The sequence below is a fragment of the Schistocerca serialis genome, chromosome 8, assembly GCF_023864345.2.
Source record: "Schistocerca serialis cubense isolate TAMUIC-IGC-003099 chromosome 8, iqSchSeri2.2, whole genome shotgun sequence".
Classification (NCBI taxonomy): Eukaryota; Metazoa; Arthropoda; class Insecta; order Orthoptera; family Acrididae; genus Schistocerca; species Schistocerca serialis.
The window spans coordinates 482,891,091-482,910,571 of record NC_064645.1 but is presented as its reverse complement, the minus strand read 5'-3'; the positions used below and the strand labels follow the sequence as shown (position 1 = coordinate 482,910,571).

Here is a 19,481-nt window from a genome sequence, read left to right as displayed (position 1 = left end):
AAGATTGTTCCTGTGCAAATCTATGCAACTAGGATTCAGCAGGAATCAGATTATACACATGTCAAGAACAATCTGAAAATATTATTTTTAATCTGCTGCATTATGCTGTGGTTCACAAGGCAGCACTTTCAGCATATTATTTAGTTTATTTTATTTTATGAAAATCATAGAATAAATTCTTGTAAAATCAGACAAAGAGAAGAAATTTCAAAGAAACCCTTATCAAAAGTGAAACATTTTGTTCTTTTGATCAAAACAAATAATACATGTGACCAATATTGGGAAGAGTCTCCCAAAAACTGAAAAACATTAAATGTAAACATACTTCTGGAGTACAACATTAAATGACGATTCTGTACTGTAAAAATACTCGCCAAAAAGTGGTTTGAAACTGATATCTTTACGTTATGGCTTCATATTTTGTAGGTTATTCTGATGTTACAAACTTTAGGCCATTATATTTATTTCGCAGCACAAGGGTTCAAAGAAAAAACATAGCTCTTCTATTAGCTAGTCCACTGACATTTCTGCTCGAGAAACAAGTATATGCTGAGGCAGTATCCAGCACCTTTCATAACTTCACTTCACCAAGGCCACAAATATTCATTAGTTCTCTGATATTGTTACTATTATAATTACAATTTCAAGTTATTTGAAGTTTTTGGAATATAGCTCAAGAAAATTAATGAATTAAAAAATGCATCAGTGTAAGTTACGTAACTATTCAGTACACAGCAAATGAACACACTGAGCCTTATATCAATGCAAAATTATCTTGAAATGATAATCTTTAAACACATTATAACCACCATAAATAAAAAGATCAAGTACAACAGAAGCTAAATGCTTATCAATCTTTGGGCAAGTTCATGGAAATGTTCCATCATTTCACGTCCTAACGTATTTAAAAGCTTATACTTGTCTGCTTGGTAGCATATAAACCAGTAAATATTCTGGTGAAATGATGACTATACAAATCTTGACATTAGCTGCTAACATTGACCAATTTGAAAGATAATGTTTTAATGTTTTTGTTTAACAGAATAGAGTACACCACAAGAAATGGTTGGAAAATATGAAAAGTACGGAAATTCTTCTGCTCTCATTGTTCCTTGCACTTGTATTGTTTCAGCATATAAAATGTTCCACATTTACGTTCACCATAACAACTGTATATTATGTGCCATTGATTACGGTCACAAGTTAACTTACAGCAATCCTTCATAAAATTCATGAGTATAAAGATACAGGTTTCTAAATTTATGTGGACCATTTCCTATAATATCAATAAATAACAAAAGTTAAATCTATGTAAATATCACAGGCTATAATTATGACTTCAATTCAGAAATAAAAAGCCAGTTGCCAACGCAAGTTAACCAACAGAACTCCTTGGTACATTCTGCAAGTACAAAGATGCAGCCTTTTAAATTCATTTGGACCATTTCTGCAAATATTAATAAGTTAGGCAGAAGAAACATCTAACAGATCTTCCTCTTCCTCTGTTTGCTTGTCTTCTTTCTGTGACTGATTTACAACTGGATTTTGAGAATAGAGTATAACAGCATATGACACAATGGAGATGGCAATAACAGTGTTCACATATATTGGTATTCCAAATATTAGCCAACAGAGTACTGCTGTAAACATTAATTCAAGCGCACTTGCAAATGTTTTCAGAATAGAATTTAAGTTCTTCAAAAAGAAGCTAGTAATAATACCAATAGCTGCGTTGTTGAACATTATAATCATTACTTTAAATGTAAACACCGATGAAAGTGCTTCCCATGTGAAAGCACTATAAAGTTGTCCTTGCACCAGAAGTATACCTCCGTTGCATATAATTGAATCCACATACATGAACACATTCTGTACAAACACATTGACATCTGCACCATCTGCCTTCAGAAGGTATTCATTGTAAACACCAGCAAATGAGGAACACACGGTCTGAAACAAAAAATAATAATAATGAGCACAAAAAATTACAAAGCCATTATCATTACTGAGTTCCTAAATAAAAAGAAGACATCTCATTGTTAATGTTGTAAGAACACCTTCACCTGTGTTCCATAAATCACAGAGGTATGTGGTGGAGAAAGCTTTAATTGCACACTATATCAAGATTACTTATCGCTCCATTCACGGCTGAAGCCTGAGAAGACTGCTTATGTTTGTTCATGTGAACTGCCATTAGTCAAGTCTCTGATCAACTGCAAGAGCACTGTTGTTGTGGTTATTTATTGCTCTTGCATTTCTTCTAGAAACAAGATCTTTACATTTTTAAAGTAGTTTTTTTTATTAGTTAAGATGGCTCTTCCTTTGAGCATGGTAGTCCATATTTTTCAGCATTTCTGCGGTAATTTCCATATTTTCAAGTTTTTAAACAAGTTAATACTGTAATTTTACTCAAACTTTAAACATATTTCCTTAGTTGTCTCCTTAATGTGTGTCCACCCTTAGCAATGAGTTACCAACCGGACTACAGACAGGACATGTTTTAGCAAATAATTCATTCAACCAGACCAGCAAGGGACTACCTGTGTTGTTTGCATTGGGAAACAAACACACGTACAAAAATTTGTGCACAGCTTGTCCTTAACACAGTTTGGATGCAGTCCATGCAATGATCAACCAAGAACTACACTAAACACACCTAAAGCAGATATCAAGAAAAGCTGTCAAAACATTGTATAAAATAACATTAAGTAAAAACAAAGATGATGTGACTTACCAAACGAAAGCGCTGGCACGTCGATAGACACACAAACAAACACAAACATACACACAAAATTCAAGCTTTCGCAACAAACTGTTGCCTCATCAGGAAAGAGGGAAGGAGAGGGAAAGACGAAAGGAAGTGGGTTTTAAGGGAGAGGGTAAGGAGTCATTCCAATCCCGGGAGCGGAAAGACTTACCTTAGGGGGAAAAAAGGACAGGTATACACTCGCGCACACGCACACATATCCATCCACACATATGGATATATGTGTGTGTGTGTGTGTGTGTGTGTGTGTGTGTGTGTGTGTGTGTGTGTGTGTGTGTGCGCGCGAGTGTATACCCGTCCTTTTTTCCCCCTAAGGTAAGTCTTTCCGCTCCTGGGATTGGAATGACTCCTTACACACTCCCTTAAAACCCACTTCCTTTCGTCTTTCCCTCTCCTGCCCTCAGTCTAAACTGCAGCACTTCACTCTCCACCACCCCCACCATACTATTCCTCCCCTCCCCTCCCAAGCCTCCTCCTTACCCCCACCCAGTCGCCACTCTCATCATGCACTGATGCTGCTGCTCGCAGTGTGGTTTCAGTTATCTGAGACTGCAGAGGTGTGTGCAAGTTTTGTGTGTGTGTGTGTGTGTGTGTGTGTGTGTGTGTGTGTGTCTATTGCTGACAAAAGCCTTAATGGCAGAAAGCTATAATTGTGTGAATCTTTTTGTTGTGCCTATCGCGACTCAGCATCTCCGCTATATGGTGAGTAGAACTTTCCTTCTCTAATATTGTTACATTCCATCCCGGATTTTCCATTGTTGATAACATTAACTACGTTGCAAAACTCAAAAATTGGGAATTACAAATTTTCTTTTTCTTTTCTTGTAAATGTATCAAATTCTTTGGCTTTGACTATTAATTTTCAATTTATGGTTTGCCCCCCTTAGTTGAAAGATCAGCAAGTCTGACTGCCGTGCAGCTGGCCCGGATTCAATTCCTGTCCAGGTTGGAGCTTTTCTCTGCTTGGTGACTGGGAGCTGTTTTGTCCTCACTATGGGACTGGGAGTTGTGTTGTCTTCACCATCATTTCATCACCATTGACACGCAGTCACTCAGTATGGCATCAACTGGAAAGACTTGCAACATGGCACCCAAACTTCCCTAGGCCAAGTCATCAATGTCATATAATCATTTCATTTCACTTTTTTCCAGTCTGTAGTAATATGAGTAGTTTTGCTCCTATTGCACTTGACTGGGGATCCCTGACATTTTTACTGTGTCTAAAATAACTTGCCATTTAGGGCTAAGGAAATTTTCATTTCAGACATGAACCTGGCAATGTATCCCATATGTATGTATAGACTTCATTAGGTGTTAAGACCACAAAAGATCAAAATCTTTCCAATGTAGTTACCTCAACTCAAAGATTTGAAAATAACACAACAAGCTGGATTTCAAATCAATGGTGTTCAGATCCCTATTTGATTCAAAGCAAGTCATAATTTGTCACATTAGAATATGTTCTCAGATTCTGTAACATAGAGATGTCAGTAGTATATGGCAGATGTTCTGGGGATCAGTACAGTTGTCTCTTATAATTTATAATTAATTACTGACAGTAATATCCTGTTTTGTTACACAGACAACAACGCAATGATCTAAATAATAAGGTACTGCACCAGTTACAGTTTTTTTTTTTTTTTTTTTCCACATAGCATAATACATTTCAGGACTTTACTACCATTTTCAGGTGTAGTGGGAGTTACTTCACACATGCTCCAGAAAGAGCACTAGGACTCTTGCTGTTTCTGTTGTATATTAATGACCTTGCAGACAGTTAGGAGTAATCTCAATTTCTTCACAGATAATGATGCAGTTATATACAATGAAGTACTGTCTGAAAAAAGTTGCACAAATATTCAGCCAGATTTTGGCAAGCTACGAGAGAAGTGTGAAGATTGGCAACTTACTTTAAATATTAAAAACAGAAGATTAATATTAAACATCCTGCTGACAATGGGGGCTGAGAGATGAAGAACAAGCTCAGATTAAAGAAGGATGGGGAAGGACATTGACTATGTCCATTCAAAGGGATCATGCCAACATTTGCTTTGACAATTTAGGGAAACCATGGAAAATCTAAATGTGGATACAGATATTTGAATTGTAATCCTTTTTAATCTTCTTGACAATGTCAGTATACAAATGGGGATTAGTGAGCATGATGTCATTATAGCAACTATGGTTATGAAACTTAGTAAATCAGTCAAGAAGGCTAGGAGGTGTTCCTGCTAGAAAGAGCAAACAAGCAGTTGTTAGAGAGTGAACTGATGTCACTTAGTTCCAGTAAGATGGACATAGAAGGATTATGAGCAAATTTCAGGCAGATTGTAAATCGTGGTCTGGAGAGTTATGAGCCAAGAAAGTTGATAAAGGATGGAAAAGACCCACTATGGTTTAATAAAGAGATTCAGAGGAAGCTGAGAAAGCAGAGGCTGTTGCAGTATCGGTTCAAAAGGGAATGCACAAATGACGAAAAGCAAAGTTTAGTAGAGATTTGTGCGTCTGTGAAAAGATCTGCGCACAAGGCATACAAAAACTACCACCGTCATACCTTAGCAAAAGATCCGGCACAGAATCCAAGAAAATTCTGATCCTATGGAAAATTGCTAAGTGGCTCTCAGGCTTCCATTCAGTCCCCTGTTGACCATTCTGTTGTGACTTTTGAAGATAGCAAAATGAAAGCTGAAGTTTTAAATTTTGTGTTCAATAAACTGTTCACACAGGAGAATTGTACAAACACACCATCATTTGACAATTGGACAAACTCCTGCATAGACAACATAGTAATAAGCATCCCTGGTGTAGAGAAACAACTGAAGGACTTGAAAATAAATAATTCACCAGGTTCAGATGGACTCCAAATTTGGTTTTACAAAGAGTACACTACGGCACTGGCCTCTTACCTAGCTTGCATTTATCACAAAACTCTCAGCCAGCACACAGCCCCAAGCAACTGGAAAAAAGTGCAGGTGACTCCATTATACAAGAAGGGCAAAAGAACAAACCTGAAAAATTACATATCAACACCCCTAACATCGGTTTGCTGCAAAATCTTCGAACATACTCTCATTTCAAATATAACAAATTTTCTTGAGACTGAAAAGCTTATGTCCATGAATCAGCATGGATTCAGAAAGCATTGTTTCTGTGGAACTCAGCTTGCCCTTTTCTCACGTGATATACTGCAAACTATGGAGGAAGGGCAACAGGTAGATTCGATATTTCTAGATTTCAGGAAAGCATTTGACATGGTGCCCCATTGCAGGCTGTTAATGAAAGTATGAGCATATAAGATCACAGATATGTGAGTGGCTCAAAGATTTCTTAAGTAATAGAACCCAGTATGTTGTCCTTGACGGCGAGTGTTCATCAGAGACAAGGGTATTGTCAGGAATGCCCCAGGGATGTGTGATAGGACCACTGGCTGTTGTTCTCTATATATATGAGTGGTTTGGCAGATGGAGTGGGCAGTAATCTGCAGTTATTTGCTGATGATGTCATGGTATATGGCAAGATGTTGAAGTTGAGTGATTGTAGAAGGGTATACGATGACTTATAACAAAATTTCTAGTTGGTGTAATGAATGGGAGCTATCTCTAAGTGTGGAAAAATGTAAGTTAATGCAGGTAAGTAGGAAAAACAAGCCTGTAATGGTTGGATACAGCATTAGTAATGTACTGCCTCACACAGTCATGTTGTTTAAATATCTGGGCATGATGTTGCAAAGCAAAATGAATTGGAACAAGCACGTGAGGACTGTGGTAGGGAAAGCAAACAGTTGAATTCAGTTTATTGGTGACTGTTGGGACAGTGTGGTTCATCAGCAAAGGAGACTGCGTATAAGTGCAATCTATGGGTTGGATTGAAAGAGGACATCAAAGCATTTCACAGACAGGCTGCTAGATTTGTTACCAGTAAGTTTGAACAAAGATGCTTCAGGAATTCAAATGGGAATGCCTGGAGGGAATGCGACGTGCTTTTCCAGGAACACTATTGCGAAAATTTAGAGAACTAGCATTTGAAGCTGACTGCTGAACAATTCTATTGCTGCCAACAGACACTGCACGTAAGGACTATGAAGGTAAGACACCAGAAATTAGGGCTCATACAGAGGTATTTAGACAGTCATTTTTTCCACAATCAATTTGCTAGTGGAACAAGAAAGGAAATGACTAGTATTGGTACAGGGTATCATCTGTCACACACAGTACGGCAGCTTGCGGAGTATCTATGTAGATGTAGATATAAACGTAGGAGATGGACACAGAGAGAGAGAGAGAGAGAGAGAGAGAGAGAGAGAGAGAGAGAGAGAGGATTAGACTCATAACAATGCACACTGAGGCATTAAACACTCATTCTTCCCACACACTATGGAATGGGAAGAAACCTTTATACATGGTACAACAAGAAGTAGATTTTGCCAAGCACTTCACAGTGGTTTATAGATTGTAGATGTCTATGTAGACATACCATAAGGCAGAAGAATATCATCTGCCCACTCTCAAATATATCAGAGGTACATAAAATTGAGAACTTTTACACAATCAGCTTAACAGCTTGTGACAAAGCAGCTGAAGTCTTTCCATCGGTTCTGTTTTCCTCTTCCCATCAATAACAAGAAGTTTCAACAAATTTTGGTCTTACTTTCAATACATTTACCTCGAGACATTAGCCCTTATATAACAACTTATTTCAACTGGATTTCACTGAAATTTATGATCAAATTACTGTTTCAAGTGTTCTGATTCAATTTGATAATAACTTTATGTTAGGGCACTGTTAATTAAATGTTGTAATTAGCTAAAGTTTGTATTGTATTACAGTTTGCTACCTGCAAAAACCTATAACCTAATCAGTAAAATTCCATGAAGTGACCTACACCAATTGAAAGTTAAGCATTCCAACTTTACAGGGAAGAATTTTAAATTATCTAAAACTAATTATCTTCTGCAATAATTTAACTTGAAGTTCTGAACCATTAGCATTTTCCACAATAGATTTTGTAACAATCACTATTAGATTCTGAACTCAACTACAACTTTTGTTAACTCATTTTTTTCTGTACCGCTTGCTGTACAACACTCATTAATTAATGTACTACATAATAATTTCATGTAATTAAGTATTATTTGCAAGATGCGATTGTTGTTGTTGTTGTTGTTGTTGTCTTGAGTCCAGAGAACAGTTTGATGCAGCTCTCCATGCCACTCTATCCTGTGCAAGCCTCTTCATCTTCAAATAACTACTGCAACCTACACCCTTCTGAACCTGCTTAGTGTATTCACCTCTTGGTCTCCTCCTACAATTTTTACCCTCCACAATCCCCTCCAATATTAAATTGGTCACCCCTTGAGGCCTCAGAACTTCTGGTCAAGTTGTACTGCAGATTCCTCTTCTCCCCAATTCTAATCAGTACCTCCTCATTAGTTATGTGATCTACCTATCTAATCTTCAACATTCTTCTGTAGCACCACATTTCGAAAGCTTCTATTCTCTTCTTGTCTAAACTATTTATTGTCCACGTTTCACTTCCATACATGGCTACACTCCATACAAATACTTTCAGAAACGACTTCCTGACACTTAAATCTATACTCGATGTTAATAAATTTCTCTTCTTCGGAAACGCTTTCCTTGCCATTGCCAGTCTACATTTTATATCCTCTCTACTTCGACCATCATCAGTTATTTTGCTCCCCAAATAGCAAAACTCATTTACTACTTTAAATGCATCATTTCTTAATATAATTCCTTCTCAGCATCACCTGATTTAATTAGACCACATTCCATTATCCTCGTTTTGCTTTTGTTGATGTTCATCTTATAACCTCCTTTCAAGACACTGACTATTCCATTCAGCTGCTCTTCCAAGCCTTTGCTGTCTCTGAGGAATGACAATGTTATTGGCAAACCTCAAAATTTTTATTTCTTCTCCATGGATTTTATTTCCTACTCCAAATTTTTCTTTTGTTTCATTTACTGCTTGCTCAATATACAGATTGAATAACATTGGAGATAAGCTACAACCCTGTCTCACTCCTTTCTCAATAACTGCTTCCCTTTCGTGCCCCTTGACTCTTATAACTGCCATTTGGTTTGTGTACAAATTGTAAATAGCCTTTCACTCCCTGTATTTTACCCCTGCCGCCTTCAGAATTTGAAAGAGAGTGTTCCAGTCAATATAAGGTACATTCATGTAAACGAGGGGATCCAAACTGCAGAAGAAAAACAGTGTTCATTCTTTTTTTTTTTAATTTTGTAAACAGTAATAAAAAACAGTAAATTTCAACCTAGCTGAATTTTAAAGACTAATGCAGTTTTCAAAAAAGCTGTTTATTCTTACACAGTCTGAAATACAATGAGTAACATCTGTTATCAGTCTGCTCCTGTTGTTTGACTCACAATACAAGTACGTATATTCTGCAAACAAGTAAACCTTTGGGTGAATTCAGTGTGTAAAACTAATGAGTATTCTATGTAACCAGTGTTGCGATTATGAAAAGTGTATTTGGTTATTCTCACTGAAATTACTGATTGTTGAACATGATGAATTTGATAAAGGATGGACTTAACTGAACTACTATGGTGTGATCTTCTTTAACAAACTACTATAGCAGAGTTTTAACAATTTGTGAACTGTGATTTTATGCAAAAGTGAACAGATTATTTTGTGCCACAATTGAAGCATCAAATTCACCATCAAAATTGTGAAATTGTGAGTGCTGACATGTAACCTCACGCTAATTATCATTCATAATAAATGTACTGGTCACCATTATTATTAATCAATAGCTGCAATGAATAAAATGCATTTTAATGTCAGCTAGAATGTTAGTGTCATATACACTACTGAACAAACATCATTCTGCACCAATGTGAACTTTCAGCGTAGAGGATATCAGGAGTTGTCAATGAGGAAGAGACTACAAATTAAAGATCTGTGACGTCCTGAGCTCACGCACCCAAGTTACTGACAAAATACAATTTGGGATGTCACAAAATCACTGAAGTCTTTAGCTCAGACTTCACACACAGCTAAAAGCCAGAAATTTTTAGTTTGTTTTATGATCAACACTGCAGATTGTGAGCTTCATAAAAAAATCTCATACAAAAATACTGCTCATCTCCACTTTATCTGCTACTGGCTAGAGAGACCAAGTATGACCTTACAGCACAGGTGATAGGCATTCTTTTTGTTCCCAAATGATTCAAACTCTTCTTATTGGTGTGTATTCTGTGCATGTAATGACTGTTTGTGCAAACATTTTGGAATTTCCGATTTATCGTTAATGTTGTACACGCCCAGTGAGTAAGCTGCAACCATGTGGCCAATAGGTATTTTGTGTACTGATGATGATTCTTTATATGTGTGGGCTCTCATTTTTTGGTACAGAATAGGTCCACTGATTTTCAATAATTAGCTGAGGTTTCATTGTGATAGGAGAATTGCAGATAATTTGTCTTCCAGTTCCTATTGTCAATTACCTCTTAAATGGTGGGAGAGTTTTCTAGCAAGAAAGCAGACAAACACTGATATACCCTCACTCATGATGCATGCAATTTTCCAAGATTGTGCATCTATACAGTTCACAGATGTGTTTATAGAGGCCATCTGGATCAGCCCCCTGATGTGCTCTGTTGAGCCACCAAAGAAATAGTAGTATTTAAGTAATCACAAACGAGTGCTTGTCCTATTTTGTAACCTGAATTACTGTTGTCCAGCTATGTGATCACACACAACCTGTACTTACGTGTTGCTCTATAAAGTACTATGACCACAAATAATGTTTGCTCGCACTACAGCACTTACATAGTGCAAGAAATATGCAGATTTGATTTTCTGAGCTTAGGGGGAAGTGAATTTATGTCCCAGTCATTCATACAAATTTAACTTTACAGGAAGTTACAATAAAGCCACCCCTTTTCAACAGTTACAATGCTGAATACAAATTTTAATTGCCAAAAGAAATCTTATCGAAAAGCTAGGTGACCTGATGTTTTACCAGTGTATTATTAATTTCCAGAAAGCTCAGGTATCAGACCGAGTCACATCATAATTTCTCCATGATGTTTTGGCAAACAGAAACAGACTAGTTTCCATCTTCCAGTGATTCCTGATGACTGCTGCTTCACTCTTGTCAGCATCCTATATGTGTTGGCCATTATCCCCTTCACCACTCTGCTGCTATTGCTGTCCAAGTGGCTGCCACAGTGGATGATTGTGGTGGTGGTGGCGGCGGGGGCAGCACCTTCCTCTGATCTCTGGCTTCCAGTGTCAACAAGGCTGGAGAAATACACCACGAAACATGTAACATGTTCACCAGGGCCACATCACTGAAGAGCAACATTTTAGGTAGAAAGATTGGCTACCCATGAGTTACATTATGATCCAGAGCTGGTCATCCTGCCCACTGGCAAACGGAGTGCTACTGTGTTGCTCCTGCACACAAAATATAAACAGAAAATGGCGATCTTGATGATGCAGCATACAGGAAGAAAGAAGGAGATTTAACAAGTTGCCTCCAGAGAAAAACCACTGTACTTCGTTATGGTAGTTTTGATGTGAAAATTATTAAGAAACTTCATTCACAAGCAGCTGCACCACCATGACTGTAGGGGCTGCCATAGGTCCACAAAGAGGGCATTCCAACTCACCCCATAAATAGCATTACAGGAGCAGCAATATATCACGTGGCCCTACACCTGACTACTCTCCTGATTGTATGGAAATGCGTACGTCGCATCGGCAATTCCATTCACTTTATACACCATCTACAAGAACTTCGCCTCAATAATAGTGACCTTTTGGTGAGTTTCGATGTAATGTGCCTCTTCACCAGGGTACCACTGAAGGACTCCATAGAATTGTCAAACAACAAATTCAACATCATCCTGATGAGACTCTTCAAGTTTGTGTTCACTTCAATATACTTCCTGTTCAACGGAAACTATTAGCAACAGATGGATGGCATCGCCACATAGTATGCTGTATCACTGGTTGCAGTGAATTTGTTTGTGGAAAATTTCAAAGAGAAAGTCCTGGAGCAAGCAAAGCTATAACTAGTTTCTTTCCACAGGTACGTGGATAATACAATCATTATTTTGCCACATGGGCAGGGATAATTTAGGTGAATGTCTCCATCATAACTTGCTTCACTCCAACACACCTCGTTTACCACACAAGTAAACAGGATGCCATCTTCCATTCCTTGATGTCCTGGTGAAATGAAAACCAGATGGCAAGCTGGGCCACAGTGTGTAAAGAAAACCTACAAACACTGATTTGTATCTACATGTCTGCAGTAGTCACCCCAACTCACAGTGTGAAGACATTTTACACATGCTTGTTCACAGGGTACAATCCACCTGCAACCAACTGAGCTGAATCACCCGGAGATGCCATTCCAAAGAAATGGGTACAGCAGCAAGCAGATAAGGAGTTCATTTAAATAGACTATATCTAGAAAACATCAGAAGGAATTTGAAGAGAACAAATCAATAGTGTGTATCCTGCTTGTCCAGAAAAGTCAACATAATCTTGGAGCAACACCATGTTAAATCCTACTTTCATCCGCCCCAAAAAACCTTGACATTACTAGGTTCTGTAAAGGATGACCCAGACCTTTGCAAATCAGGGGTCCATGAAATCCCCTGCCAATGTGGCAAAGCCAACAGTGAGGAAACTACAGGGTGTTTCAAAAATGACCGGTATATTTGAAACGGCAATAAAAACTAAACGAGCAGCGATAGAAATACACCGTTTGTTGCAATATGCTTGGGACAACAGTACACTTTCAGGCGGACAAACTTTCGAAATTACAGTAGTTACAATTTTCAACAACAGATGGCGCTGCAAGTGATGTGAAAGATATAGAAGACAACGCAGTCTGTGGGTGCGCCATTCTGTATGTCACCTTTCTGCTGTAAGCATGTGCTGTTCACAATGTGCAAGTGTGCTGTAGACAACATGGTTTATTCCTTAGAACAGAGGATTTTTCTGGTGTTGGAATTCCACCGCCTAGAACACAGTGTTGTTGCAACAAGACGAAGTTTTCAATGGAGGTTTAATGTAACCAAAGGAACAAAAAGCGATACAATAAAGGATCTGTTTGAAAAATTTCAACGGACTGGGAACGTGACGGATGAACGTGCTGGAAAGGTAGGGCGACCGCGTACGGCAACCACAGAGGGCACCGCGCAGCTAGTGCAGCAGGTGATCCAACAGCGGCCTCGGGTTTCCGTTCGCCGTGTTGCAGCTGCGGTCCAAATGATGCCAACGTCCACGTATCGTCTCATGCACCAGAGTTTACACCTCTATCCATACAAAATTCAAACGCGGCAACCCCTCAGCGCCGCTACCATTGCTGCACGAGAGACATTCGCTAACGATATAGTGCACAGGATTGATGACGGCGATATGCATGTGGGCAGCATTTGGTTTACTGACGAAGCTTATTTTTACCTGGATGGCTTCGTCAATAAACAGAACTGGCGCATATGGGGAACCGAAAAGCCCCATGTTGCAGTCCCATCGTCCCTGCATCCTCAAAAAGTACTGGTCTGGGCCGCCATTCCTTCCAAAGGAATCATTGGCCCATTTTTCAGATCCGAAACGATTACTGCATCACGCTATCTGGACATTCTTCGTGAATTTGTGGTGGTACAAACTGCCTTAGACGACACTGCGAACACCTCGTGGTTTATGCAAGATGGTGCCCGGCCACATCGCACGGCCGACGTCTTTAATTTCCTGAATGAATATTTCTATGATCGTGTGATTGCTTTGGGCTATCCGAAACATACAGGAGGCGGCGTGGATTGGCCTCCCTATTCGCCAGACATGAACCCCTGTGACTTCTTTCTGTGGGGACACTTGAAAGACCAGGTGTACCGCCAGAATCCAGAAACAATTGAACAGCTGAAGCAGTACATCTCATCTGCATGTGAAGCCATTCCGCCAGACACGTTGTCAAAGGTTTCGGGTAATTTCATTCAGAGACTACGCCATATTATTGCTACGCATGGTGGATATGTGGAAAATATCGTACTATAGAGTTTCCCATACCGCAGAGCCATCTGTTGTTGAAAATTGTAACTACTGTAATTTCGAAAGTTTGTCTGCCTGAAAATGTACTGTTGTCCCAAGCATATTGCAACAAACGGTGTATTTCTATCGCTGCTCGTTTAGTTTTTATTGCCGTTTCAAATATACCGGTCATTTTTGAAACACCCTGTATATGCTTGGTAGAAGAGAGGTGGCTTGAACTCTGATGCCACAATGAATAATGCCAGACCACCAAAACAGCCATGGCTGACCATGGTATAAAATATGGCCATACTACAGACTATAACAACACCAAAATACTTTGGCAATCATCCTACTTCTAGGATTGAGTGATTAAAAGAGTGCATTGAAATTAGGGGTCAGGATGGTCTAATTAACAAAAATTGTAGCCTACAACTGAGTCAGGCACAGAAGTCTGCACTGAGCTTAGAAAAAGAGAAGCATTCCCATACAGTGAGGTCTGTACCCAACAGCAATAATGCAGACACTTGAGGTCAGAGTTCAGAACTGGGCAACACTCCTGCCACGGCCATGGTGGCTGCATGGGCAGTGACAGGAGTGGAGTGATGGAGAGGTTACTGGCAAAATATATAGGACACTGACAAGAGCAGAGTGACAGTCATCAGGAACCATCTGAAGATGGCAAAAAGTCTGTTTGCCGAAACACCTTGCAGAAATTATGATGTGGCCTGGCCGGACACCCAAGAATTCTACAAGTTACCAAAAGCAGCTGACAGAAAACACCAGATGTTGAACATTATGTCTCTCATTCGGCACGCATGGTATCCACAACATGCAAATCATCAACACATGAAAACATTCTTTTCAGGCATCACGGTATCAGGCAGATAGAGCCACTAACTCAATGACAAGAATGCACTGAATGTGTGAGCATGTGCAGTGGGCATCACCTTCACTCGTTCTCAGACCACAAGGGTCTTTATTGTCTTTGGTATCCACTATACCTCTGTACCAAGAAGTAATTCAAAGCAATATAAAACTGCACAAAATCATGGAATGAAATGCCACTGTTGTTGACGACAATTGTACATCATGAGGAGATTATTACGAAAGACACTCTTTTGCTACTTTTTATCATTGCCTATGTTGTATAAATTACTGTTATATCTAATTTACAATGAAGTGAACAGAAGTGAGCCTAGCCTGGACAGAACAATTCACTAGTGCTCATTACTAATCACTTTAATCCGCAAACAAGCATTTATAAAGGAGAGAATGAAAAAACAAGAGAATGAGCTTTGAACCAAGTGAATGCTGACAAGTGCCCAGGTTTCATTTGTCAGAACGCTGTTTATTGTTATCTGTGATCTCCAGACAGGATTATTTTGTACAGGAATGAATTGACAATTAAGTCAGCAAATCATCATAGGAAACAATACATATGGCTGTCTGAATTTTTACACAAGGGTTAAATATGTGGTGGTAGTTCTCTTACCACTGATCTCCAGCTCTAGCCTTTCTTAGCCTAGCTACAAAACTTTGTAAGTACATTGATACATGAGTTCTAGTGGCTGCTCACTACAATTGAGCAGAAAGCTGCAAAGCAGGATACTAAATAGCAACGAATGCTCTTAGATGAATAAAGGTTAGAACTTGCATACACCTCTTAGTAACTGGATACAGTTATGCTTGTCTTATGAACTTGTTTTGCGTTTCAACAACTGCTATACTATAGATAGTTTCCAATATCTGCAGTGCCAAATACAAAGCCCTCAAGCATTATACCAAGGTAAGGGTAAGGAAGATAATGTCCAGGAGTACTATTATTGTAATGTAAAAATATACAAATAACTTGCTCCTAAAATAATAGCAATAATGTGACATAATTACAACAGTTCACACGTGAGAAATAATGGATTGTGAAAGCAAATCATCTCAGTGATGATCACATTAAGCACAGTCTCAAAGCAGAAAGCAGGTGAAATTCCTTTGACCTTTCTCTGAAAGACTGACAACCAGCAGAACACAAGCAAGCACTCGCAATTATAAACTGAATGCCACCAAATGCCGTTTCTCACCCCAGAGTAAGCTTTGCTCACTTATGCGCCTTTGCTTGTATTCATACCATCATAAACTAGGCTTTACATTCTCCTAGGGACTTAATGAATTAATTTTACACAGAGGCATATCCTGCAAGGATCAATTTTTGTCTTGCAATGAAAGCAACATTGACTCAGGTTTTTAACTCTCATTCTGCTACTGAAGTTCCTCATATAATATTCCTGTGTAACTGGCTACCCACAGTGAGCGCATACAAAATATGATTACCAGAGAGACAGGTATTAATGATTGTGACTTCATTCAGTTCTCCCCATATAACATGGCAGATTTTCCTTGTAACAAGTGTTCATAAAGTTGTCTGAAGATATGCCAGCAGTAAACAATCATGAGAAAATATGATTGAAATCGTATTTTCAACAGAATGGCACATCAGTATGTTACATTCTAGTTCCCACACAGACCAGTTCATTGTAACATTCAGATAAAAGTGAGTATGACGAGATAGTCCTCATTCTCAGCCAATGAGGCCCTTGGTTTGGACTTTTTCTTGTCTACACAAGGAGTCATTGTTTCATCATCCCTGTGCAATAACAGATGAATCACACTACATGGGTTAGGGACAATGCACAAGTAATTCATTGTACAATACATATTCCTGACTAAGTGTATCACACTTTACTCATGAAGATAATACTTGGATTTGAATACAGTGGTCATGATGTCAAGCAGTTTCTGTACTTAACTACACTTAGAGAATCAATATTTAGAGTGAGAATAAAGAAGAAAGTTGATTGTGTTTATATCTGTAACATGCAAATTTATCATTTCTGGGCATGTCTTTCTAACCAAATTTGTGCCTGAATTGATGATTTTTCAGGATGCAGGACACAGCATGTTATCTTGCATGGAGAGTTTTTGACAAATCTGGAGTTAACTCGAACATTCCCTCACGTAAATCTATTATAATTCTTACTGTTCAAAGTGAAAGTAATGACCTGACACTTAATGCAGTTATTTATAATGAAAAAAGGTGAACAAATATCCAGTCAGATCTAGATAAAGTATCAAAATGTTGCAGAGATTGGCAACTTTCTTTTTATGTTCAGAAATGTAAATTTTACACTTAACAAATTCAAATACAGAGTACCATCCTTTGAGCTACAATATAAATCAGTCAAAATTGGGATCAGTGAACTCATACAAATACCTACATGTAACAATTTGTGGAGATGAAATGGAAGTAGAGACTCAATCATTCGTAAAGCAGTTGGGAGACTTCAGTTTTAACTGGTAGGACACTAGAAAATTCAGTCTATAAAGTATATTGCTTACTGTGTGGGATATCCACCACTGGGGTTATTGAAAGTATACTAATAAGGACATAATGAATGGTAGTATGTTTGTTTGACTCATGAGAAAGCATCATGGAAAAGTGAAAAACCTGGACTGGCAGACTCTTGGAGACAGATGTCTACTACACTGTAAAGACTCATAGATTTTCGAGAACCAGTATGTATCACTTTTGTAGAAATTGTAAAGACAATATTTTACTAATTACAGTGTGCACACACAAATGTTCTTCCCCTACTCCATAGGCAAATGGAACAGGAAGAAACCCTAATACATAGTACAATGGGAATTACTCTCTGCCACACACTTCACTGTGATTTGAACATATGGGTGTATATGCAATACTACTTCCACCGTCTCTCTTTTAGAAACATCTAAAAGCAATTAAGAGACACTCTGTTTTTCGTAGAGTGAATGTGACAAATTCATTCATTTCTTGGGAGTATAACAATGGATTGTAGTCACTCATTCAAAAATTTTCAGAATAATGCTCTTGACCTGCGCCATGACATTCATTAATGCAGAGGTGAGCCAAATATAATGTAAGAATACTTACTGCTTTGTTTTGACATCACAATTTTTTGTGAGAAACATAACCTACCTGAATTACAATAAGCAAAGCGTTGAAACTGAAATGGAAGCCAGCCTGGGAGGCAGTTGGTGTACTGGTAGAAGTAAATGAATTTTTCTTATCACTGCTCATATCAGTCTCTTTCATCATACAACCAACTGTAAGCAGAACCAGTGACAACCACTGTTTGCCACTTAATTTCTTCTTAAATAGCACCTGAAAAAATCAGAAATAACCAGTTCCATTATCAATTGTGTCATTTTTAGTTCATAGAGAACCACAACATATGGACTATACATGCAAAAGAAATCTTAATGAACTCTGATGCGGTACAGCACTTGGAAAAAAAATAAAATAAAATAAATAAATAAAAAAAATGGTACAGCAAATTACACAACTGACAAATGTGTGGCTTCCAGCAAAAATGCTAACTACTGTGCAGTTATTTACCACCAATTTAGAACCTTATGTATATCTGACTAGAGATACTCTTAAGCATTTTTTCTTTTAAAAAAAGAAAGAAGAGAAGAAGAAGAAGAAGAAGAAGAAGAAGAAGAATGAATGAATGAATGAATGAACTCTAGTAGAATTTTTAGAGGAAGATTGTTGAGAGGATGAAAGAAACTGGACAGCCAAACAGAAAGATGGTGATGGTATTGGTAGCAAGAATTCAAGGAAACTGTAGACCATAACTGAAACCAAGAAAATTCCATGGTTATAGAAATAACTTTTTGACAAAGAAAATATCCTATTATAACTTATCTCATGTCTACCACCAACAAGTAAGTGTGTTGGTCTTTGTTGACACAGACACAGCTTCAAGGAGGGAGCAACTGCAGGTACACACCAATGTGAACATAAAAGAAATTAACATTGTGAAAAACATATTCCTACAGCACTTTGAGTCTTATTTACCACTAAAATAAACATGGCAAAACTTAAATAAAATCAGATATGGGACATTCATAACTTCTGGATTAAAGTACCTTGTACTATCTTACTCAGAGGACAAGCTGCAGCCAAGATTTGGAACCCTGTTACCACCAGTACTGTAAAATTCTTCAGTCTATTATCAAAGAAGAAAAACACATCCACTATTCACAAACATTAAAACATTCGAAGAATACAGCATAAACAGTCTGGAACATTAGTAAACAGGCAATAACAAAAATACTGATGTGAATGAAACTTACTTCCCAGAAAGAGATGTGGCAGTAATGATGAGGCACAAAAATCTGATCACCACTAAATTCATTGATTACTTGTTGCAGTGGCAGTGAACACTGCACCTACTATTAACAACCAAATAAAGATTATTAGATTTGCTTTGGCAGACAAAGCATGCACACTGAAAGACATTAGTTTCAAAAAATGCATAGTGGAAGATGGAATAAAAACAATATTATCCTCGACTTTCCACCGTTGATTTTGCCTAACGGTTTTTCTTCCATCCCACATCCTAATGCTGTTTTTCTTTGTTACTAGCATCTAACTCATGCTTTATTCAGTGTCCGTCCTTTTCATTCTCGTCTTTCTTGTGTTTTACTGTTGACTTCCAAACCTCACATGCTCAGACTTCCAAGCCACACTCTATCAACAGTCTTGTACGTGCACAACACATGGCTACATATCACACATACACAGCAGTCCACAGTTGCCAGAGATGGTGCGCGCGCGCGTGTGTGTGTGTGTGTGTGTGTGTG

At 38.2% G+C, this 19,481-nt stretch overlaps 1 protein-coding gene across 1 annotated transcript in view; it reads right to left on the bottom strand.

Moving 5' to 3' along the window:
- Positions 1–278: 278 nt before the first annotated feature.
- Positions 279–19,481, bottom strand: part of LOC126416437 (UDP-galactose transporter senju) — a 74,655-nt gene continuing 55,452 nt past the window's right edge. The window contains exons 5-6 of the mRNA XM_050084160.1: positions 17,809–17,994; positions 279–1,950 (exon numbers count right to left, since the gene is read on the bottom strand). Coding sequence (XP_049940117.1) covers positions 1,465–1,950; positions 17,809–17,994 — 672 coding nt within the window. The 3' untranslated portion in view covers positions 279–1,464. The remainder of the gene's footprint in view (positions 1,951–17,808; positions 17,995–19,481) is intronic.